The 18970-nt window shown below is 26.4% G+C and overlaps 2 protein-coding genes across 2 annotated transcripts; both read left to right on the top strand.

Annotated features, from left to right (window-relative positions):
• The first annotated feature begins 303 nt into the window (after positions 1–303).
• On the top strand, positions 304–6409 carry LOC122512400. The gene is made up of 5 exons (XM_043628191.1): positions 304–453; positions 2782–3163; positions 3880–4548; positions 5229–5417; positions 5638–6409. Exons 2-5 carry the CDS (start codon positions 2783–2785, stop codon positions 6001–6003), a joined length of 1605 nt encoding a protein of 534 aa, XP_043484126.1. The 5' UTR covers positions 304–453; position 2782; the 3' UTR covers positions 6004–6409.
• Positions 6410–8420: 2011 nt separating this feature from the next.
• LOC122512448 lies at positions 8421–12634 on the top strand. Its single transcript, XM_043628280.1, has 3 exons — positions 8421–8577; positions 11907–12136; positions 12275–12634. The coding sequence occupies exons 2-3, from the start codon at positions 11912–11914 to the stop codon at positions 12353–12355; spliced, it is 306 nt and encodes a 101-aa protein (XP_043484215.1). The 5' UTR covers positions 8421–8577; positions 11907–11911; the 3' UTR covers positions 12356–12634.
• Positions 12635–18970: the final 6336 nt, after the last annotated feature.

Raw genomic sequence — 18970 nt, 5'->3', positions numbered from 1 at the left:
CATAATAAACATTTATCATTAAACGATTTATGGTGAACGCCCAAGGTATGATTATCGGGTTTTGCTCGAGATATAAGGTAGCCTAAAGACTAATGGAACAATCGTAAACATGTATATACCTGTATAATAGTGATTGCGAAAAAAGAGGCCCCCGCTAGAGTGTAAAAGTGCACATTTGGCGGGTGGGTCCGACGATAAAAAGATCAGCCCCCCCTCAAAGCAAAAAACAAAAATCTTTCAGCATAGTTTTCGTTTTCTGTTTTTTTTTTTTTTAACTGTGCGAAATATAAATGACCCACTTTTTAACGAACCGGTGGGCCCTTGTTCTTTTTCGCGGGTGGGGCCCCCAAGTGTAGGAGGGAGTGATGCCCCTCTTGTCCTATAACGTCTTGCATAAAAGCAAGAGTTTTTCAACAACTGTCTCACAACCCTTGATTCTTTACACATAATCAGGTCAGAATTACGAGTCAATTTTTTTTCGATAATTTTCGAAAACTAATTTTCTGCTTATTTTTTCGGAGGGTTTTTATTTCAATGGGACAGTGAATTAAAAATTTAAAAATTATTATTAATTAATTTATAGTGTCGGTGATGTAATGTTGCAAGTGATCGAAATTTTTTGTCCTGTGATTTTTCGAAAAAGTGGATTATATTCGAAAAAAAATTTAACAATACCTTTTGGAAATATTAATTAATAAGTGAATTAAATTTATAAATTGTTAACTAAATATACTAAATATTCTTATTTCATAATACAAAATATTGAAACAATATTTAAACTTTGAAAATTTAGAAAAAATTAAAAAATTTCTTCTTGTTTAAAAATAATGTAACAATTGTATAATACAGTGAAACTCTTGTTATTGAGACACAATATAATTGTTTCATTTGTCCCAGTAATAGGGGTTTCACTGTATTAATAATTTACTTTGAATTCAGATAAAAAAAATATTTGGAACACAGCATTACTTAAGTGGTCACTTTGAGATTTTTTCAATTGATAAAGGACCGTAAATATAATATTTAATTGATAGTCATTATAATTAATAAGTGTAAATTGTAAAAAAATATTAGCTAACAAAAATTACTATTTATTAAAAAAATATTAGTTAACAATCCAAAGAATTATTCGTTAATAAAAAATTGTTAGTTAACAATCCAAGGAATTATTAGATAATAAAAAATTATTAGTTAACAATGCAAAGAATTACTACTTGATACAGAATTATTAATTAACAACCCAAAGAAGTATTAGTTACTAAAAATTATTAGTTAACAATCCAAAGAATTATTTGTTGATAAAAAATTATTAGTTAATAAAAAATTATAAGTTGATAATTGTAAACTATTATTAGTTAACATAAAATTACTAGTTGATAATTGTAAAAAATTATTAGTTGAGAATTGTTAATAATTATAAATACTTATTTGTTTTCCGGTCCAGTAAAAAGTCTCATCAAACAGTTGACGCTAAAAAAAAAATTTATTAAGGAAATGCGAATTTTTTTCATGTAATGAACTAATTTTATTGCCATTAACAATAAATCACAAAGTCACTGTGGTTGAATTATTAAATTAACACCATTTAACATGTTGTACCTTCTGTATCTACCGAAGAAAGAATCGACCTTGAAGAATAAATATCGTGATAGCATCAAAAGTAAAAGTGACACGTCGCAAAAAAAAGAGGGCGCGGTCCAAAAGTGAGGCTGTTGAGATCCTCTTAACGCTCGAGTTTTTCGAAAGCCAATCATAAACATCATCAAAGCGTGATATGCAAATTTCAATAAGTTAATAAAAACCAAAAAGGAAAAAAATTAACATCTTCAATTAAATTACATAAACGTATAATTAAAGTAAAACTTTTTTATTACCGATACCAGTGAATTTTTTTCGGTAATATTACTGGTACCAGTGAATTTATTCACTATTATCCGTTATATTAATGGTCTTAGTGAATTTATTCAGAAATATTAATGGTACTAGTGAATTTATTCAGTTAAAATGCTGGTACTAGTGGATTTGTTCAGTTATATTGCTGGTACCAGGGGATTTATCAAGTGTCATGAATGGTACCAGCAAAATTATTGAGTAAAATTATTGGTACCAAAAAATTACTTGAGTATTATTGCTGGTACCAGAGGATTTATCGAGCATTATCAATGGTAGCAATAAATTTATCACGTTGTGTATTTGCTACCAGCGAATCTGTGGAGTTGATAATTAGCACTAATATGTTTCTTGACTATTATCACTGGTACCAGAGAATTTATCTAGTAATATAAATGGTAGCAATAAATTTATCCTTTTGTGCGTTCGCTACCAGCAAAATTCATCAACTAATCTTAGTGGTACCAATAAATTACTTGAGTATTACTGCTGGTACCAGAGGATTATCTAGTGGTAACGATGGTACTAGCAAATCCATTAAATAACATGATGAATATTATCGTCAGTAGCAGAGAATTTAAAGACTAATATTATTAGTACCATTGAATTTATTGACTAAAACCGCTGGTACCAGAGGATTTAACGACTAATATCATTAGTACCAATGAGTATACTGAATAATATTGCTGGTACCAAAGAATTTATCGAATATTATTCCAGGTACCAATATTTTTGTTGAATGCTAATTCTGGTACCAGAGGTTTTATCAACTGTCTCCAATGTCACCAACAAATTTACGACTAATATTAATATTCTAATCATTAAAAGCTAAATTACTAATTAATAAATTAATTACAGTGAATAGAAAAAATAATTATAGTGTAATTTTAGGATGAGACTATTCGTGATATTGGCAGCGATGCTGCAGGTTGCCTTCGGGGGTGTTTCCATAACAATGCCATATCTTAATCCAGCTGGTGTGACCTACGTCAATGGATATCAAGGTCATGGTGCTCCATTAACCTACGGCGGTGCTGGCCTACAGTACACTGCCCCCTTACAATATACAGCTCCTGCAGCAATTCCAGCCAATGTTGAAGCTCATCACGTTGGCTATGCAAGAACTCACGTTCCCGCCGTTGCCGCTGTTCCTTTCGTCAAGCACGTACCAACTGTTTCTCAAGTGCCAATCACACGCTACGAGGCGCATCCCGCAGTCATCGAGAAGCAACTTGATGTCATTAAACCCGCAGTATCCACTCGTAAATTTGAAGTAATTATTCATTACCTTTCTATTATTACTGGTACCAGCACATTTATCAAGTATTATTTATGGTACCAATAAATTTTTTGAAGTATTGCTGCTGGTACCAGAGGATTTATCAACTAATTTCAATAGTATCAGTAGATTTATCGAGTAATACTATTGGTACCAACAAATTTATTGACTAATATTGTAGATACCAATAAGCTTCTTGACTATTATTGCTGGTACCAGAAGATTCATCAAGTGCCATCAATTGTATTAGCAAATTTCTTGACTAATTTTGTTGGTACCAATAAATTTCTCGAGTATTATTGCTGGTCCCAGAAGATTTATCAACTGGTTTCAATGGTATCAGCAAATTCATCGAGTAATATTATTGGTACCAATAAGGTTCTTGACTATTTATGTTGGTACCAGAGGATTTGTCAACTAGTTTTAATGGTATCAGTAAATTTACCTAATAATATTATTGCTACCAATAAATTCTTGACTATTATTCCTGGTACCAGCGAATTTATCAAGTTACGTAATTAGTAACAATAAGTTTCTCAAGTATGGTATCAAAGCTGGTACCAAAGGATTCACCAAGCGGTATCACTGGTACCAGGAAATATATCGAGTCAGTCCAGTCAGTAATGAAAATCATTAATCGACGTCAGTCGATTAATGATTTTTATTACTGACTGGACTAACAAATTTGTTAATAAGACTTTGACCCTCAGGTGCGGCGACCAGCAATTCAGAAGCAATTCTACGACATCGAGGAACGCGTGATTGTTCGACCAGCAGGCTCAGCTTTGGTCGAGTTAGATGAGCCAACCTCGAAGAAGCAAAAGGGACCAGCTGTAGTGCAACCATTGCACTCTGGAGAAATTCCCCTTGCTCATCATTCCTACGCTTATGCCACTGCCGGTGCACAAACGTCATTTGCACCCAGTACAATCCCAGTGGTTGCTCATGCTCCCGTTCATTTAACAATTGCACCTGTTCTATCGCATGCACCAATTCAAGGAGCACCGGTACCAGTGATTATTCCATCATCGACACCAGCACCGGCAGCATCGCCAGCAGCATCAGGAGGCACTAAACCCGCTACAGCATCAGAACCAGGCAGTGAGGAGGAATCTGTCGTCATTGAGAATGAGGATTTCCGCAGTGCTCAATTTCGCACTGGACAAATATACAATTCACCATTGACGGCTATTCAACAGCAAGATTTACTCATTCGACAGGCTCAACAACGTGATTATCAGGCTTCGACTAATCAGATTCAAACCGCTCAGTCGCAGTTTCAGCAGGCGCAGATTCGAGATGCGCTCGCTTTTAGACAGCATCAGGAGCAACAGCAGCAGCAGTTCGAAACACTATTGCAAACTGCACGATTTGCACAGGTTTGTATTTTTGGATATATAATTAGAATTGTGATGATGGATAAAGCGTGTTTTATTATTGGTACCGAGGGTGTAATTCGGAATGTTATTAATTACTTTGGTATGGTACCGTTAGATTAATCGAGTGTCATCGTTGGTATCGTGGGGTTTATCGCTGGTACCAGAGGATTTATCTAGTGTTATCAATAGTAGCAATAAAATCCGCTTTTATGTTTAGTACCAGAGAATTTATCTATCCGTTTAATTGGTACCAATAAATTTCTTGAGTAATATTGCTGGTACCAGAGGATTTATCAACTGGTTGCTATGGTACCAAAGGATTTATCGAATGGTATCAATGATAACAGACGATTCATCCATTGGTACCAGCGGATTTATTGAGTGGTATCAATGGTACCAGCTAATTTATCAAGTTTCTTAAGTGGTACCAATTAATTTTTTGACTATTATCGCGGGTACCAGGGGATTCATTGAGTGGTATCAATGGTACCAGCTAATTTATCGAGTTTCTTAAGTGGAACCAATTAATTTTTTGACTATTATCGCTGGTACCAGGGGATTCATTGAGTGGTATCAATGGTACCAGCAAATTTATTGAGTAATATTATTGGTACCAATAAATTTCTTGAATATTATCGCCTATACCAATGAATTTAAAAGCTCTAAATTTTATTTTTCAGGAGAACAACAAAATTTCGGCAGAGCCTCAAGTAATTGCTCGATCCAATGGAGTACCACAGGATGAATCATCCGGATTTGTTCCAGAATCATCAACAGTTGTTCCTAGCATAAGAAACAGTCCTGAAGAAAGCATCTCCAATCAAAATAGACTTATCGAACTTCTTACAGCTCGTGGGGGTGTAACAGAAGTATGAACCTAAGAAAACTTCTCCTCCTCTTAATAATTAAGAAATACTTGTATATTATTTTCGAACAGACTAATTATTTAATTAGCTTTTGTAATTTTTAAAAAGTATCTAGTCTTAATTTAATTTTAATTCAATTTTGTTTAATTGTAATTTTAATTTTAATTTTGATTTGATTTAATTCTGATTCAATTCTTAATAATAATTTTTTCCCTCCCCAAAGGTCGACTTCAATCGTGAGAAAGCAAGCGGAGAAATAAAAGACTCTGGCAATGTTCGTGCTCGTGTACTTTCAGTGACACCTGCACCCGATGACGCCGAGCCAACCGGTGAACGTGTGTCAACGAGACGAATTGTGGTGAGTCGACCCATTGAAACACTCCAAGAAGTCGACTTCGTGGAGCCAGCGACAAAATATGAACGTGTCTCAATTCAAGAACCAACTCTCATCAAGACAGCTCATTTGGATCATGTACAAGTTCATGGCTCAATTCCAGTATTGGGAAAAGCACTCGCGCCAGCCGTTGCTGAGGCTGATGTACCTGTTTATCAAAAAACAATCTCTCCCGCCTACCAATACTATCACTAGAGAGAATAAAATAAATAAAATAAAATAAAATTCAAAAATTGAGAAAAAGAAAATCAACAATAATTTGTGCTATATATATATTGTATATAACGAAAACTTTTTATGTATCACCAGCAGAAATAAACTCGTTAATAAATTGTTAATTCGCGAATGTCGAAACTATTTAAAATTCAAATCTTACTCTATTTAGAACTGGTGATTATGGAAATTAGTATGTGTAATATCCACTGAAATATTTTCAACTCGTCGTAAACAATGTACTGAAACTTATTTTCCATGTGATGTTAAATTGGAGATTTGTAATAAAATTTTTTTTTATCTAATAATTGTCTTGTTTTTAGAAACTCTCATCGGCATTTTTTTGTGATTTTTTTCAATTATTAAAGTTTACTACTTTTACTACTAATTTTTTACTAGTTTGTTTACTTTATTCCTTTTTTTATCAAATCTTACGGAAATTAAATTTTTTTTATCTTTATTTCAACAAAAATTGTCGAATATAATTTTTATTTAAATTCTTTTCATACTCTACGAACTATATTGATTACTTTAATCCCTTAGAAAATAATGAGAATTATTCTTTAATTAAAAAATAGAAACAAATAAAAAATAGAAAAATAAAATAAAAATAAAAAATAAATTTATTAAAAATAAAGTCAGAAAATTACAAAAAATAGAAAAAATAAAAGTTGTAAAGAAGTAAATTCCACTTTGAGAAAATATACAATTATTGAAGTGCACACAATGTGAAATTTTGCTCAAGTATACCAAAAATTACTTCTGACAAATATGACATAAAATCACTTTTGACGAAAATTTTGATATATTTAATATAAAGCCATCTAAACCTCAAACACTTCCCACTTCCGTCTTTTGTCAAGCAAGGATAACCGCTCAAGTGTCGGTTCATGTTCTCTGAAGGTTGTAACATTGACCCGGATACTGTATCCATTCTCCCATCCCTTTCGATTTCGATCAAGTGAAAAGTCTTGTAAGCAAAATTCACTTTGATGATTAATTTCTTTCTGAATCAAAGAAGAAAAAAAAATATCTACATTTTATTTTTGTGTATCAAAATATTCGCGATACACTTCGAACAAATTAATATAAGTTAATAAATTATGTTCCCTTTATCAAAATATTTTTTAATATTAAAGAATAATCATGTTCATTAAATTGAGTATTAATAAATCGATTAAGATTAAAGATGATATTTGATATTTTCATTACATAAATTCAGACTCAATTTTTTTTTCTCTTGAAATAATTATTTTGTATTATTTTATTATAAATTATTTTTCTGTCGAAAATAATTTATAATAAAATAATACAAAATAATTATTACATATTATTTTATTACAAATTATTTTCCTACCGAAAATAATTTATAATAAAACAAATATAAAATAATTGTTACAAGAGAAAAAAATTGAGTCTGAAAAAATAATTATTTCAAAAGAAAAGAAGAGTTAATTAAAATAAAATTGCTCGGTTCTAATAAACAATTTTCTGAATAAATAATTTGAATAAATATTTGAACTGAAGAATTTTTATTATTATTTTTAATTTATTATTGAAACCATTATAGTAATCTCTCGATATAATTAAAATTTCGATGAGTAGAATTTCTTGATAAATTGAAGTTGATTTCGGATGCTTTGAAAAAATTTTGATACTGAAAGCATTCAATAAATAAAACTCTTGGTAATTTGAGTTTTTGTTTGCAAAGTCCTTTGAGATTGAATTTATCGAGAGTCGACTGTATTTCGAATTAAGTAATTTAATTATTTATTAAATTATTTATTTTGATACCATTATTAATATATTATTAATTTATTAATTATATATTAATTAAGTATAGATAATAGAGTGGTTTAAGTTAAGGTCCTTTCAAAAAACTTTAATTATTAATTAAGTATATTATTAAGTATATTATTTATATTAGTATATTGTTAATTAAATTGTTTAAAATTAATTTTTGAATTAAATATTTCAATTTTTTGAATTTCGCGCCAATACAGTTTATCAAATTGCCGCCTAGAGGGCACGAAAATTCTCTCACAAGCGAAATGAAACAAGTAGACGAATCATGGTGGAGATAAAAAATTGTTTCGTTTGAGTTATAAAATGAATATTATTATTAATTTTTTATTACAAAAATAAATGTAATGAAAAAATAAATAAAATAAATGTAAATAATTTTCATCAAAGGGTAAAATTATAATAAAAATGAAAATATATAATAAAAAAAAAATTGCTTCTGGAGAAGATAATGTACGTGATTGACAAAGCATAAGCAAAGCCCTTGACTTAGTTTCAAGAAGGTAACCGCCCTTCGTTTGAAACAAGATGAAATATCTCTTAGGTCTACCAACCAATTGAATCTAAGGCATAATCTCAGTTGAACTCGTCAGGTATATGAGCCAGGCCACCTGATTTCTATATAAGAAACACCGTCACGGATCGTGCATTCAGTTTCCTACCATTCAAATATACACACCGGAGTTAATTCTAAGAAGATTGATTCATTTTTTTTTCTAAATTTAATCAGTGTTTTTAATTTTTATATTTTAGGTGAGTTTCAGTCGAACATTGCGCCAAAGTGACACGAAAAATAATCGAAAAGTGTGTGCCATACATATTGTGAACCAAAATGAATGAAATATTTTCAAGTGTTAATTATAGTGAATCCCCCTTCGCCAAAAAAAATAATAATTTACAAACTCTTTACATCCTGTTACTAAAGTAAAAAAAATTGTTTCTTAATTTTAAAGGAGAACAATTACAGAAGAATTTTTTTCCCAAAGGAATAATTATTAAACTAGTTAATTTCAAAGGAGTAATTATTAAATTAATTAATTTCAAAGGAATAATTATTAAATTAATTAATTTCAAAGGAATAATTATTAAATTAATTAATTTCAAAGGAGTAATTAATTAATTATAAAGGGAAAATTAATTTTAATTAATAATAATCAGAAAAAATTATTTCCTAAGGGATTTTCAAATGTATTCTTCAAAACATCGGTTAGAGAAGAAATAACAGATTTTGATTAAAAACAAGTTTTAAACATTGATAATCTTCAATATAATTTGAAGAAAAAGACAAATTTCGATTATCTAATATGATCTAATTTTATAGCCTCATTTCGATCGTGTCACGCGCTTATTATTAAGTAATTCCCAAACAGATTTAGAAAGTTTTTAGATCAAGTCTGTTATTAGTTTAAAAAAAATAAAATTCAAGTTTCGTAGGCAAAGAAAGTTTCTCTTGAAACCCACGAGTATAGACCTGACGTGTGGCGGCTTACATTTTTATTAATAAATAATACGTAATGAATTTTTCTCTCCGATAGCATAATAGACACATAATAATATGACACGAAATACGAGAACTTAGAACAGAAATAAAAAGAAACTAGAGAAAAACTATTGAAGTCAAAAAGTAATAAAACAAAATTTTTTACCTAAAGTTTTTTTTTAGTTATAATTAAAGAACTAAAATGTAATAAAACAAAAAAGAACTTAATTTTCTATTAAGAATTCTAAACATACTGTAATCAATTAAAAGAATGGATTTAATTTTCAAACAAATAGTTTTGACTATGTATAAATTTTCGAATAATAATTTTTAATAAAAATAAGTAATAAAAATAAATGTATAAATGTAAATTAAGACTTGTTTTAATTTCCGAATGAACAAAAGAAGTACAAATTTTGAATACGTGCAAACATTCGTTAGGCATTATTCAAGGATGTTATACTTGCTTGCCTTTCGCTGGCAGAGAATTTGAGACAAGGGCATATCCGCTTCCTTATTTGCCAGCAAAATGTAACCACTACTGTATGGTATACACACTGTCTGACATGACAACTACATTTTACACTCGTATTTCAACTTTTCACACCCATTGAAATAGTACAAAAATGATAAAAACCACACAAAATAAATTACATGTCATGTGCAGAAGAAATTTCTACTTCAGAGCATTTACATAATGTAAAGTTTCATTTTTTATTTCTAAGCACAAAGAAAAATATTTAAATTTTATAGTAAACATTGTTTACTTAGAAATTTGGAAGCATTTGTAAATTTTGTGTCCAAAAGTTTCAAATTTAGAAGAAAATATATTTGATTAAAATAATTAATTACTTGCTTGACTAGCGTTAAACAAATATTTATTCCAGTGGTATCGTTGGTGACAGTGTTAATTTATCAATAAGTATTATCATTGGTAGCAATCAATTTATCGAGTTGTAGAAATGGAACCAGAAAATTTATCGACTCATGTTACTGGTATCAATAAATTTATTTAGTTTTATTGCTGGTAACGTTATACTTCTTTAGTATTATTGCTGGTAACAATAAAACTTCTTTAGTACTATTACTGGTATCGAGAAACTATTTAGTATTTCTTCTGGTATCAGTGAACTTCTTTAGTATTATTGCTGGTACCAAAGGATTTATCGAATAGTATCTATAATATCAATAAATTTACCAAGTTATATAATTGGTACCGAAAAATTTATCGAGTAATATTATTGGTACCAATAAATTTCTTGAATATTATTGCTGGTACCAGATGATTTATCGAATAGTATCAATAGTACCAGCAGATTTGTCGAGTAATATTATTGGTACCAGCAAATTTAATGAGTAATATTATTAGTACCAATAAATTTCTTGAATATTATTGCTGGTCCCAGAGGATTTATCAACTGATTGCTATGTTGTTGGTACTAATAAATTTATTGAATAATATTATTTGTACCAATAAGTTTCTTTGACTATTATTGCTGGTACCAGAGGATTCATCGAGTGTTATTAATTGCATTATTAAATTTAATGATTAATTTTGTTGATACTAATAAATTTCTTGAATATTATTGCTGGTACCAGAGGATTTATCAAATTGTATCAATGGTACCAATAAATTTACTGAGTTGTATAATTGGTGACAACAAATTTATCGAGTAATAATATTGGTTCGAAAAAATTTCTTGAATACTATTGCTGGTACCAGAAGATTTACTCTTTGGCATTACAGTTACTAAAATATTTATTAAGTTGCATAATTAAAATCAACTAAATTTGTTGAGTGATAATATTCGTACCAATAAATTTCTTGAGAATTATTGCTGATTTAATTTATTGCTGATACAATTTATTGAGTAAGATTATTGATACCAATATAATTTGTTGAATATTATTGCTGATATCAGAGGATTTACCAAGTAGTATCAATTATAGCAGTAAATTTTACGAGTAACATTGCTGGTATCAATAAATATTTTAAGTTATATCGCTGGTACCAGAAGATTTACTGTGGCGTTGGTATGAATATATTTCTTGAGTATTATTGCTGGTACCAGAGGATTCATTTACTGGTACCAATGGTATCAGTAAATTCAACGATTAATATTATTGGTACCGACAAATTTCTTGAGTATTATTGCTGGTACCAGAGAATTTATCAACTGGTTACAATGATACCCGCAGATTTTATGAGTAACATTACTGGTACCAGCAGATTCATTTAGAAATATGATTGGTACCAACGAATTTCTTGAGTATTATTGCTGGTCCCAGAGAATTTATCAACTTTGGTTGCTATGGTATCAGCAAATTCATCATCACCATCATTGGTACCAATAAATTTACTAAATAATATTATTTGTACCAATAAGTTTCTAGACTATTATTGCTGGTACCAGAGGATTCATTGAGTGGTATCAATGGTATCAGTAAATTCAACGAGTAATATTATTGGTACCAATAAATTTCTTGAGTATTTTCGCTGGTACCAGAGTATTTACTGTGTGTCATCGTTGGTACCATTCGATGCACCATTTTCTGTATGTTATTAAGAGTGTTATTTAATTAAAAAATAAACTTATTTCAGATAAAATGCAAAAGCTTTTCATCATTTGCATTCTAATAGCAGGGGAATGCTTGGCTGCACCGCAATTTATTATCGAACGATCATCATCTTTGTTCAGTCATCCTGCGGTTGTCGTTAATTCCGAAATGGAAGACGCTTTACCAAATGAATTGAGAAATGATTTTTACAAAAATCCTCTCATTGCTGCTGGCCTGGCAAAAGAGTCTTTGCTCACGGGGAAAGAAATGCAGGTACAACTATTTATTAGTTTTAAAAAAATTATATAAAAAATTGTTTAAAAAATTGTATAAGAAACTTATTTCAAAATAACTAAATCGTCAATTTTGTATAGAATATTTTATTTTATTTTAATATTATTTTGTTTTTAGGTGAACCATCGTGATGCCGATGATATTCCCAGAGAACGAGTATACAGTATTCTCCATAATGCTGGTTTCGTTAGAAGATAATACGACAAAAAAAAATAAGAATTCAACATTTCCACTATCCATTATAATCGCAAACTCCATTTAAAGTATTATTTATTATGCATTGCCATATTATTATCTAATGTCGAAAATGTCAAATACATTTTTTACTACACAATGCCATATACATAGAATAATTGTAGTAAATCAAAATCCCCCAAATAGTAGACGAAAATAAAATTTCAATACTTTACAATTTTTCCCAATGTAATGTTTTTTTTTATAAACGATTATTGTAAATACATACATTTAATTTTACTATTTCCGTTAAATTTATTTAAAATCCCCTATTATATCTTAAAACTAGAAATTGAAATCTGATAGTCCGCAAATATATACCTATCAAATTTTTATAGACTGACTTTTGAAAGGAAAAAGCGAAAACTTAATATTCTTAATGTAAAATGAAGACGGTGGTAAAGTGAATTTCTACAAACTGCAACCAGACGTTCAATCCAGTTAGTTTGAAATCGTATTTTCAGGAAATAACGGTAATCCAACTAGTATATAAACTTGCTAAATGAACTTCATTTGCCTCGAGTATAAAATGTTTCAGAACAATTTTAATAAAAATAATTTTTAAGGATCAATAACTTGTTTAATTATTACCTAAATTTATCGTTTATTTATTATTTATTAATAATTATAATTTTACAAATATAGAAAATAATTATCAATATATACTAGTATTCCCAATATTAAAATCTTTTTTATCTGTTTACTTTTTTTATTTTCCATTTAAATTTAATTATTTTTATTGTATAGTATTTTCTATTATTGAATAATAATAATCTAATTATTTCAATTAATTATTATTACCCAATTTGATTATTCTTAAATTATTAACAATAATAATAATTATTAATATGTCAGACAATTATTATAAAATGTTAATTTTTAGCAGATTAATATTATAAATATTATTATTAAATATTAATTATTATCAGCTTTCACTATTATTAATAATTATTGTTATCAGGTTATTATTATTAATAATTACTGTTATCAGGTCATTATTATTGTTAATTATTTTTAGCAGGTCATTGTTTTTATTAATTATTTTAGCAGATTTTGATTATTATTAATTACTATAAGGGTAGTATTATTAATTATTGTTAGCTGATTATTATTATTAATTAATTTGAATTTAATGAATAAACAAGGTAATGAATAAGGGTTTTTTTAATTAATTATTGTTATCAAGTCATTATTAGGTACTATTATTAATTATTCTTGTCAGGGTATTATTAATAATTATTGTTATCAGGTCATTATTATCAATTACTATTATCATAATAAATATATAATAATTATTACCACCACGAATTAGTGTTATTCAATAATAAATATTATTACCATGATTTAATAGTTACTTCACATTAAACAGATTTTACGCATGAATAGAAAATAATTCTTGATAAATAATCAACGAGTATTTATCACCTGTAAAAGCTTTCTAAAATTTCCTTTCCCATAGAATATATATATTATAGAATTTTTCCTCTTCTTAAAAGTTACATTCTTCAGAAAGTCAATGATCATTTTCACCGTATATTATAAAAGTAACGATTGAGGAAGAGCAGGCAATATAAATTTAATGTCATCCTTAATTTTTGCTAAATGTGCCGCAAAAATTGCAGATTTTTTCTTCCTAGTTCTTTGATTTGTTTGTTCATTTCGTATTTTAATTTTTAATATAAAAAGTATTTTTAAGTATTTTTATCTTTTTTATCTTTTGTTTTCGTCGAATTTTGACTTATGCTCATTTTTATTTTTTGTTTATTTTTTTGAGTAAATTCTTGAAATTTTTGTATATTATAGTATAAGTACTGCGGGATAATAGGATGTAGACCTTAGTCTACATCCTATTATCTCACTCTTAAGTGAGAGCGTCGCCAATGTTTGTCGTCTCACAAGTTTATAGTTAAATCTGTGAAAAGTATATAGGAGTCGAAGGAAAGTAAACATGGTACATAGAAGGAAGTTGAAATCCTCGATAATCCACAGCATTGAAGCGGGGGCGACAGCTGCACGATCTTCTAACTTGCACACAAATAATGGCAAAATGAAAATAAATTTTTATATACCTTCATATATTTACATAGAAAATTATTTAATTATTATTATTCTATTTTTTAATTAAATTATCCATTTTCTTGGTAAAAAACAAGTGTATTATTGAAATAAAAAAATTATATTATTATTTTGTTATTTTATAACGCAATATATTATTAATTTTAAATGAATTTAATTAGAAATATGAAAAGAAACTTAGATTTAAAAAAAAATTTTTAAACTAAAATTCTTCTGAAATTATAGTCAAATTTTTTTAATATATATTTAATTGATTATTAAAAATAATGGATTTATAGAAGAATTTTAATTAAAAACACTAAAACAAATTGAATTTTGAAAATCAATTACAAATGATTGAAGAAATTCAATTATTTTCAAAAGTAGTAAAATTTTTCTCAGAAATTCAATTATTTTCGAAAATTTTAATAAAATTCTTAGAAAAATTGTAATTATTTTCAAAAACTTTCCCTCATTCAATGATTTTTAATATCTACTACTTTGATAAAAATTCGTAAAAGAATTCAATTAGTTAAAAAAATTTTTAATAAAATTCTACGCAAACATTTCATTATTTTCATAAATAATAAAAATTTCACAGGAATTCAATTATTTACAAATTATTTCCATATATTATTCAATTATTTTCATAAATAATAAAACTCAATGCTGAATTTCAATTATTTTTAATACAATTTTAATGAAATTCCTCGAAAAGTTATTATTCTTAAAATTTTTATTAAAATTTATTAAAGAAATTTAATTATTTTAATAAGCTTTGCTACAATTTATTTATTAGAATTTAAGTATTATTTTTAATATCTTTTTAATTAAATTTCTTAAAAGAATAAAATTATTTTCAAAAATTTTAATTAAATTCTGTGCGTAACACTTCAATTTTTTTCAAAATAATTTCAATAAAATTCCTCGCAGAAATCGAATTATATTTAAAAATTTACAAAAATTCTCGTCAAAATTTCAATTATCTTTATAAATAATAAAATTTTTCTCCGAAATTCAATATTTATTTAAATGTTCATACGGGGGAGACAATAATTTTTCAATGCATTAATTGTTTCATCAATTAAGTAAATAATTAAGAAAGAAAAAAAATTAAGAAAAATCAATTTTTGTTGTCAAATTCAATCTAAATGGATTTTTAGAGTTCTTTTTTTGTTATTTATTAATTTTTTTTTTTAAATAAATTATTTTTATTTTTATATTTAAATGAATTTATCACTTGGTAAACATTATATTTTTATTTTTATTTAATTATATATTTATTTTTTTTAAATAAATACAAAAATAAAAAAACCCTAAAAATCCATTTAGACTGAATTTCACAATAAAAATTGATCAGAATTTTAATTTCGTTTTGGGAGAATTTTCCAAAGAACTTAATGAATATATGGAAGCGGTTTTCGGTAAATGAGATAATTTCCACTGAATTATGAGATCATTTTGTCCCTATTGTAGCAACTGGAGTCAACTATGTGTGTGTGTGAGTGAGTGTGTATTTGTAATGCTATTAATGATCATAGAAAAGCCATTCGCATTTGTGATTATATGGTGAACAGAAACGCTTGCCTGCATTGTCTTCGAGTGATTCTTGCATTGACACATGTGGTCCTACATCATAGACGTTGCAATTATTGCATCAGCGAAGATGAAGCTCAGATTGTCTCTTTTGTCCGAAGAAATTCAGACTTACCTTTCCCTCACCCAGTTTAAAATATAGAAATTTTTATTTTCGTTACAGAGAACATTTTTTTCACTTATCAAATATATAAATTTTTAATATCAACTTTTAATTTATTCCATCATGAAAGAAGCTTAAAAATTGAAAAGTCTTTTTTCCCTTTCGCTCTATTGAATTTTTTATTTTGCTTTCGTTTTTGCCTCTCTTCCTCGTTTCGAAAAAAATAGTATTAATAATAAAGATAAAATAATAATATGAATATAAATAAAAGAAAAAAACGAAAAAATAGAAATAATATGAGTCAATAACAACGAAAATAAAGAAATAAAAGAGAAAATAAATATATTCAGAAATACTTTTCAATTTCTCTTACATTGCAATTTTCTTTTCTTCTTTTTTATTCCAAAGAAAAAAAAATGTAAGAAAAAAATAAAAATTAATTTGAAAGAAAATACAGAAATAAAAGATAAGAAACTAAAGAATTATTATATTAAATGAAAAACTAATTTTTTGTTTTTAAAAATAAATCAGTAATTTTTTTTTATTTTTTACTATTTTAATTTCCACTTCTTTCTTTATTTTATTCCAAAGAGAAAAAATAATAAGAAAGTGAAGAAATAAAATAAACGCATTCCAAAGAAAATGAGGAATTATTGTAATAATAAAAAAATTACTTTTTCTCTTAAAAAATAAATCAGTAATTTTTCTTCTCTTCTAGTATTTTAATTTCTTCTTTTTTTATTTAAAAAGAATTTCAATAACAAAGTGAAGAAATAAAATAAACACATTTCAAAGAAAATGAAGAATTATTATATTATATGAAAAATAAATTTTTTTTTACACTCTTAAAAATTATTAAACTAAGTTTAATTTTTTCTACTTTTTTAATTTTTTTTCTTATCATTCAAAAGAGAAGAAATAACAACAAAGTGAAGAAATAAAATAATCACATTTCAAGGAAAATGAAGAAAGAAATTAAATTTATTTAACAGAAAACGAAGAAATAAAAGATCAAAAGGAAATACAATAACTAGTAATAGTTTTCTCCTTTCTATTATTTTTATTTTTTTATTTTAGAAAAAGTTACAATAACAAAGTAAAGAAATAAAATAAACACATTTCAAAAAGAAAATGAAAAATTTATTTTTTTCCTCCTCCAAATTAATCCAGTAAGTTTTTTCTACGATTTCAATTTTTTTATCATTCAAAAAAAAAAAAAAAAATAACGAAATGAAAAAATACATTTGAAAGAAAGTGAAGAAATAAAAGAAAAAGAAATTCATCTCATTGTTCTACTGAGATTATTCTTCTTTCTATTGTTTTGTTGTAAAAAGAAGAAATAAATTCTTTATCTTCTTCTTATTCTTCTTATTTTTTTTCTTATTTTATTTTTTTCTCTTATTTTTTTTTTATTTATTCTTCTTATTTTTTTTCTTCTATTCTATTAAAATAAACCATAAGGAATGAAAAAGTAGAAGAAAATAAAAAATATACAGATAAAAAAAACCAAAAAATAAAAAAACAAAATTTCATAGTTTTTGTCTCAAGAAAACTTTTCTATTTCAAGTAAAATATTTTCTCTAATAATCAGTATTATTATTGAGTATCTATTATACTCTCTAAATTTAAATTAGTGAATTACTTTTATCTTTTAAATTAGTAAATTTTACTAATAAATTAGTAGAAATTACTATTTATTAGTAGCAATAGTATATAAAAGAATTTATTATTTATAAGTAAAATTTTTAATTAGTAAAATTAGTAGTAGAAATTACTAATAATTAGTAAAAATTTTTAATAGTAAAATTAGTAGTAGAAATTACTATTTATTAGTAAAACTTTGAAAAGTAAAACTATTAGTAGAAATTACTATTTATTAGTAAAATTTTTTAATAGTAAAATTAGTAGTAGCAATTACTATGTATTATTAGAAATAGTATGTGTAAAAATGACTATTCATTAGTAGAAATAGTATTAGTAAAAATGACTATTTATACGTAAAACTTTTTTTAATTTTACTAAAAAAAGAGTAGAAATTATTATTTATTAGTAAAAATAGTATTAGTACAAATTATCATTTACTAGTAAAACTTTTTAATAGTAAAACTTTTTAATAGTAAAACTTTTAATAGTAAAAGTATTAGTAGAAATTACTATTTATTAGTACAAATTTTCGATAGTAAAATTAGTAGTATAAATCACTATTTATTATTAGAAATAGTATTTCTAAAAATGACTATTTATTAGTAAAACTTTTAATAGTAAAACTTTTTTTAGTTTTACTAAAAAATAGTAGAAATTACTATTTATTAGTAAAAATAGTATTAGTAAAAATAGTATTAGTAAAAATTATTTATTAGTAAAAATAGTATTAGTAAAAATGATTTATTAGTAAAACTTTAAGTATAGTAAAAATAGTATTAGTAGAAACTAATATTTATTAGTAAAAATAGTATTAGTAAAAATGATTTATTAGTAAAACTTTTAATAGTAAAAATAGTATTAGTAGAAACTACTATTTATTAGTAAAATTAGTATTATTATTAATTAAGAATAAATTATTTTTAAACATAATCAACTTTTTGTAGTATTCATATCACAATATTGCAAAAGTGATAAAACGAAATTAACTTGACTATTATTTGTAATAGAGTGATTTCCCTGAAATTGAGAGTGGAATGAACCTGGTCCTATATATCGCGTAACTGTTAACCTAGATTCAGAATAATTTGCGTTCACAAAATATATCGTCTGAGTTGATTGTGTATCCGTTCGGTTTATATACACGTATCTAGGTATAGAGTGTACTATTAGGATGCGTCCGG

This window comes from Leptopilina heterotoma, unplaced genomic scaffold, assembly GCF_015476425.1.
Source record: "Leptopilina heterotoma isolate Lh14 unplaced genomic scaffold, ASM1547642v1 Lhet_99, whole genome shotgun sequence".
NCBI classification, from domain to species: Eukaryota; Metazoa; Arthropoda; class Insecta; order Hymenoptera; family Figitidae; genus Leptopilina; species Leptopilina heterotoma.
Note: the sequence above shows the minus strand (reverse complement) of the source record. Positions and strands in the feature narration are given on the sequence as shown.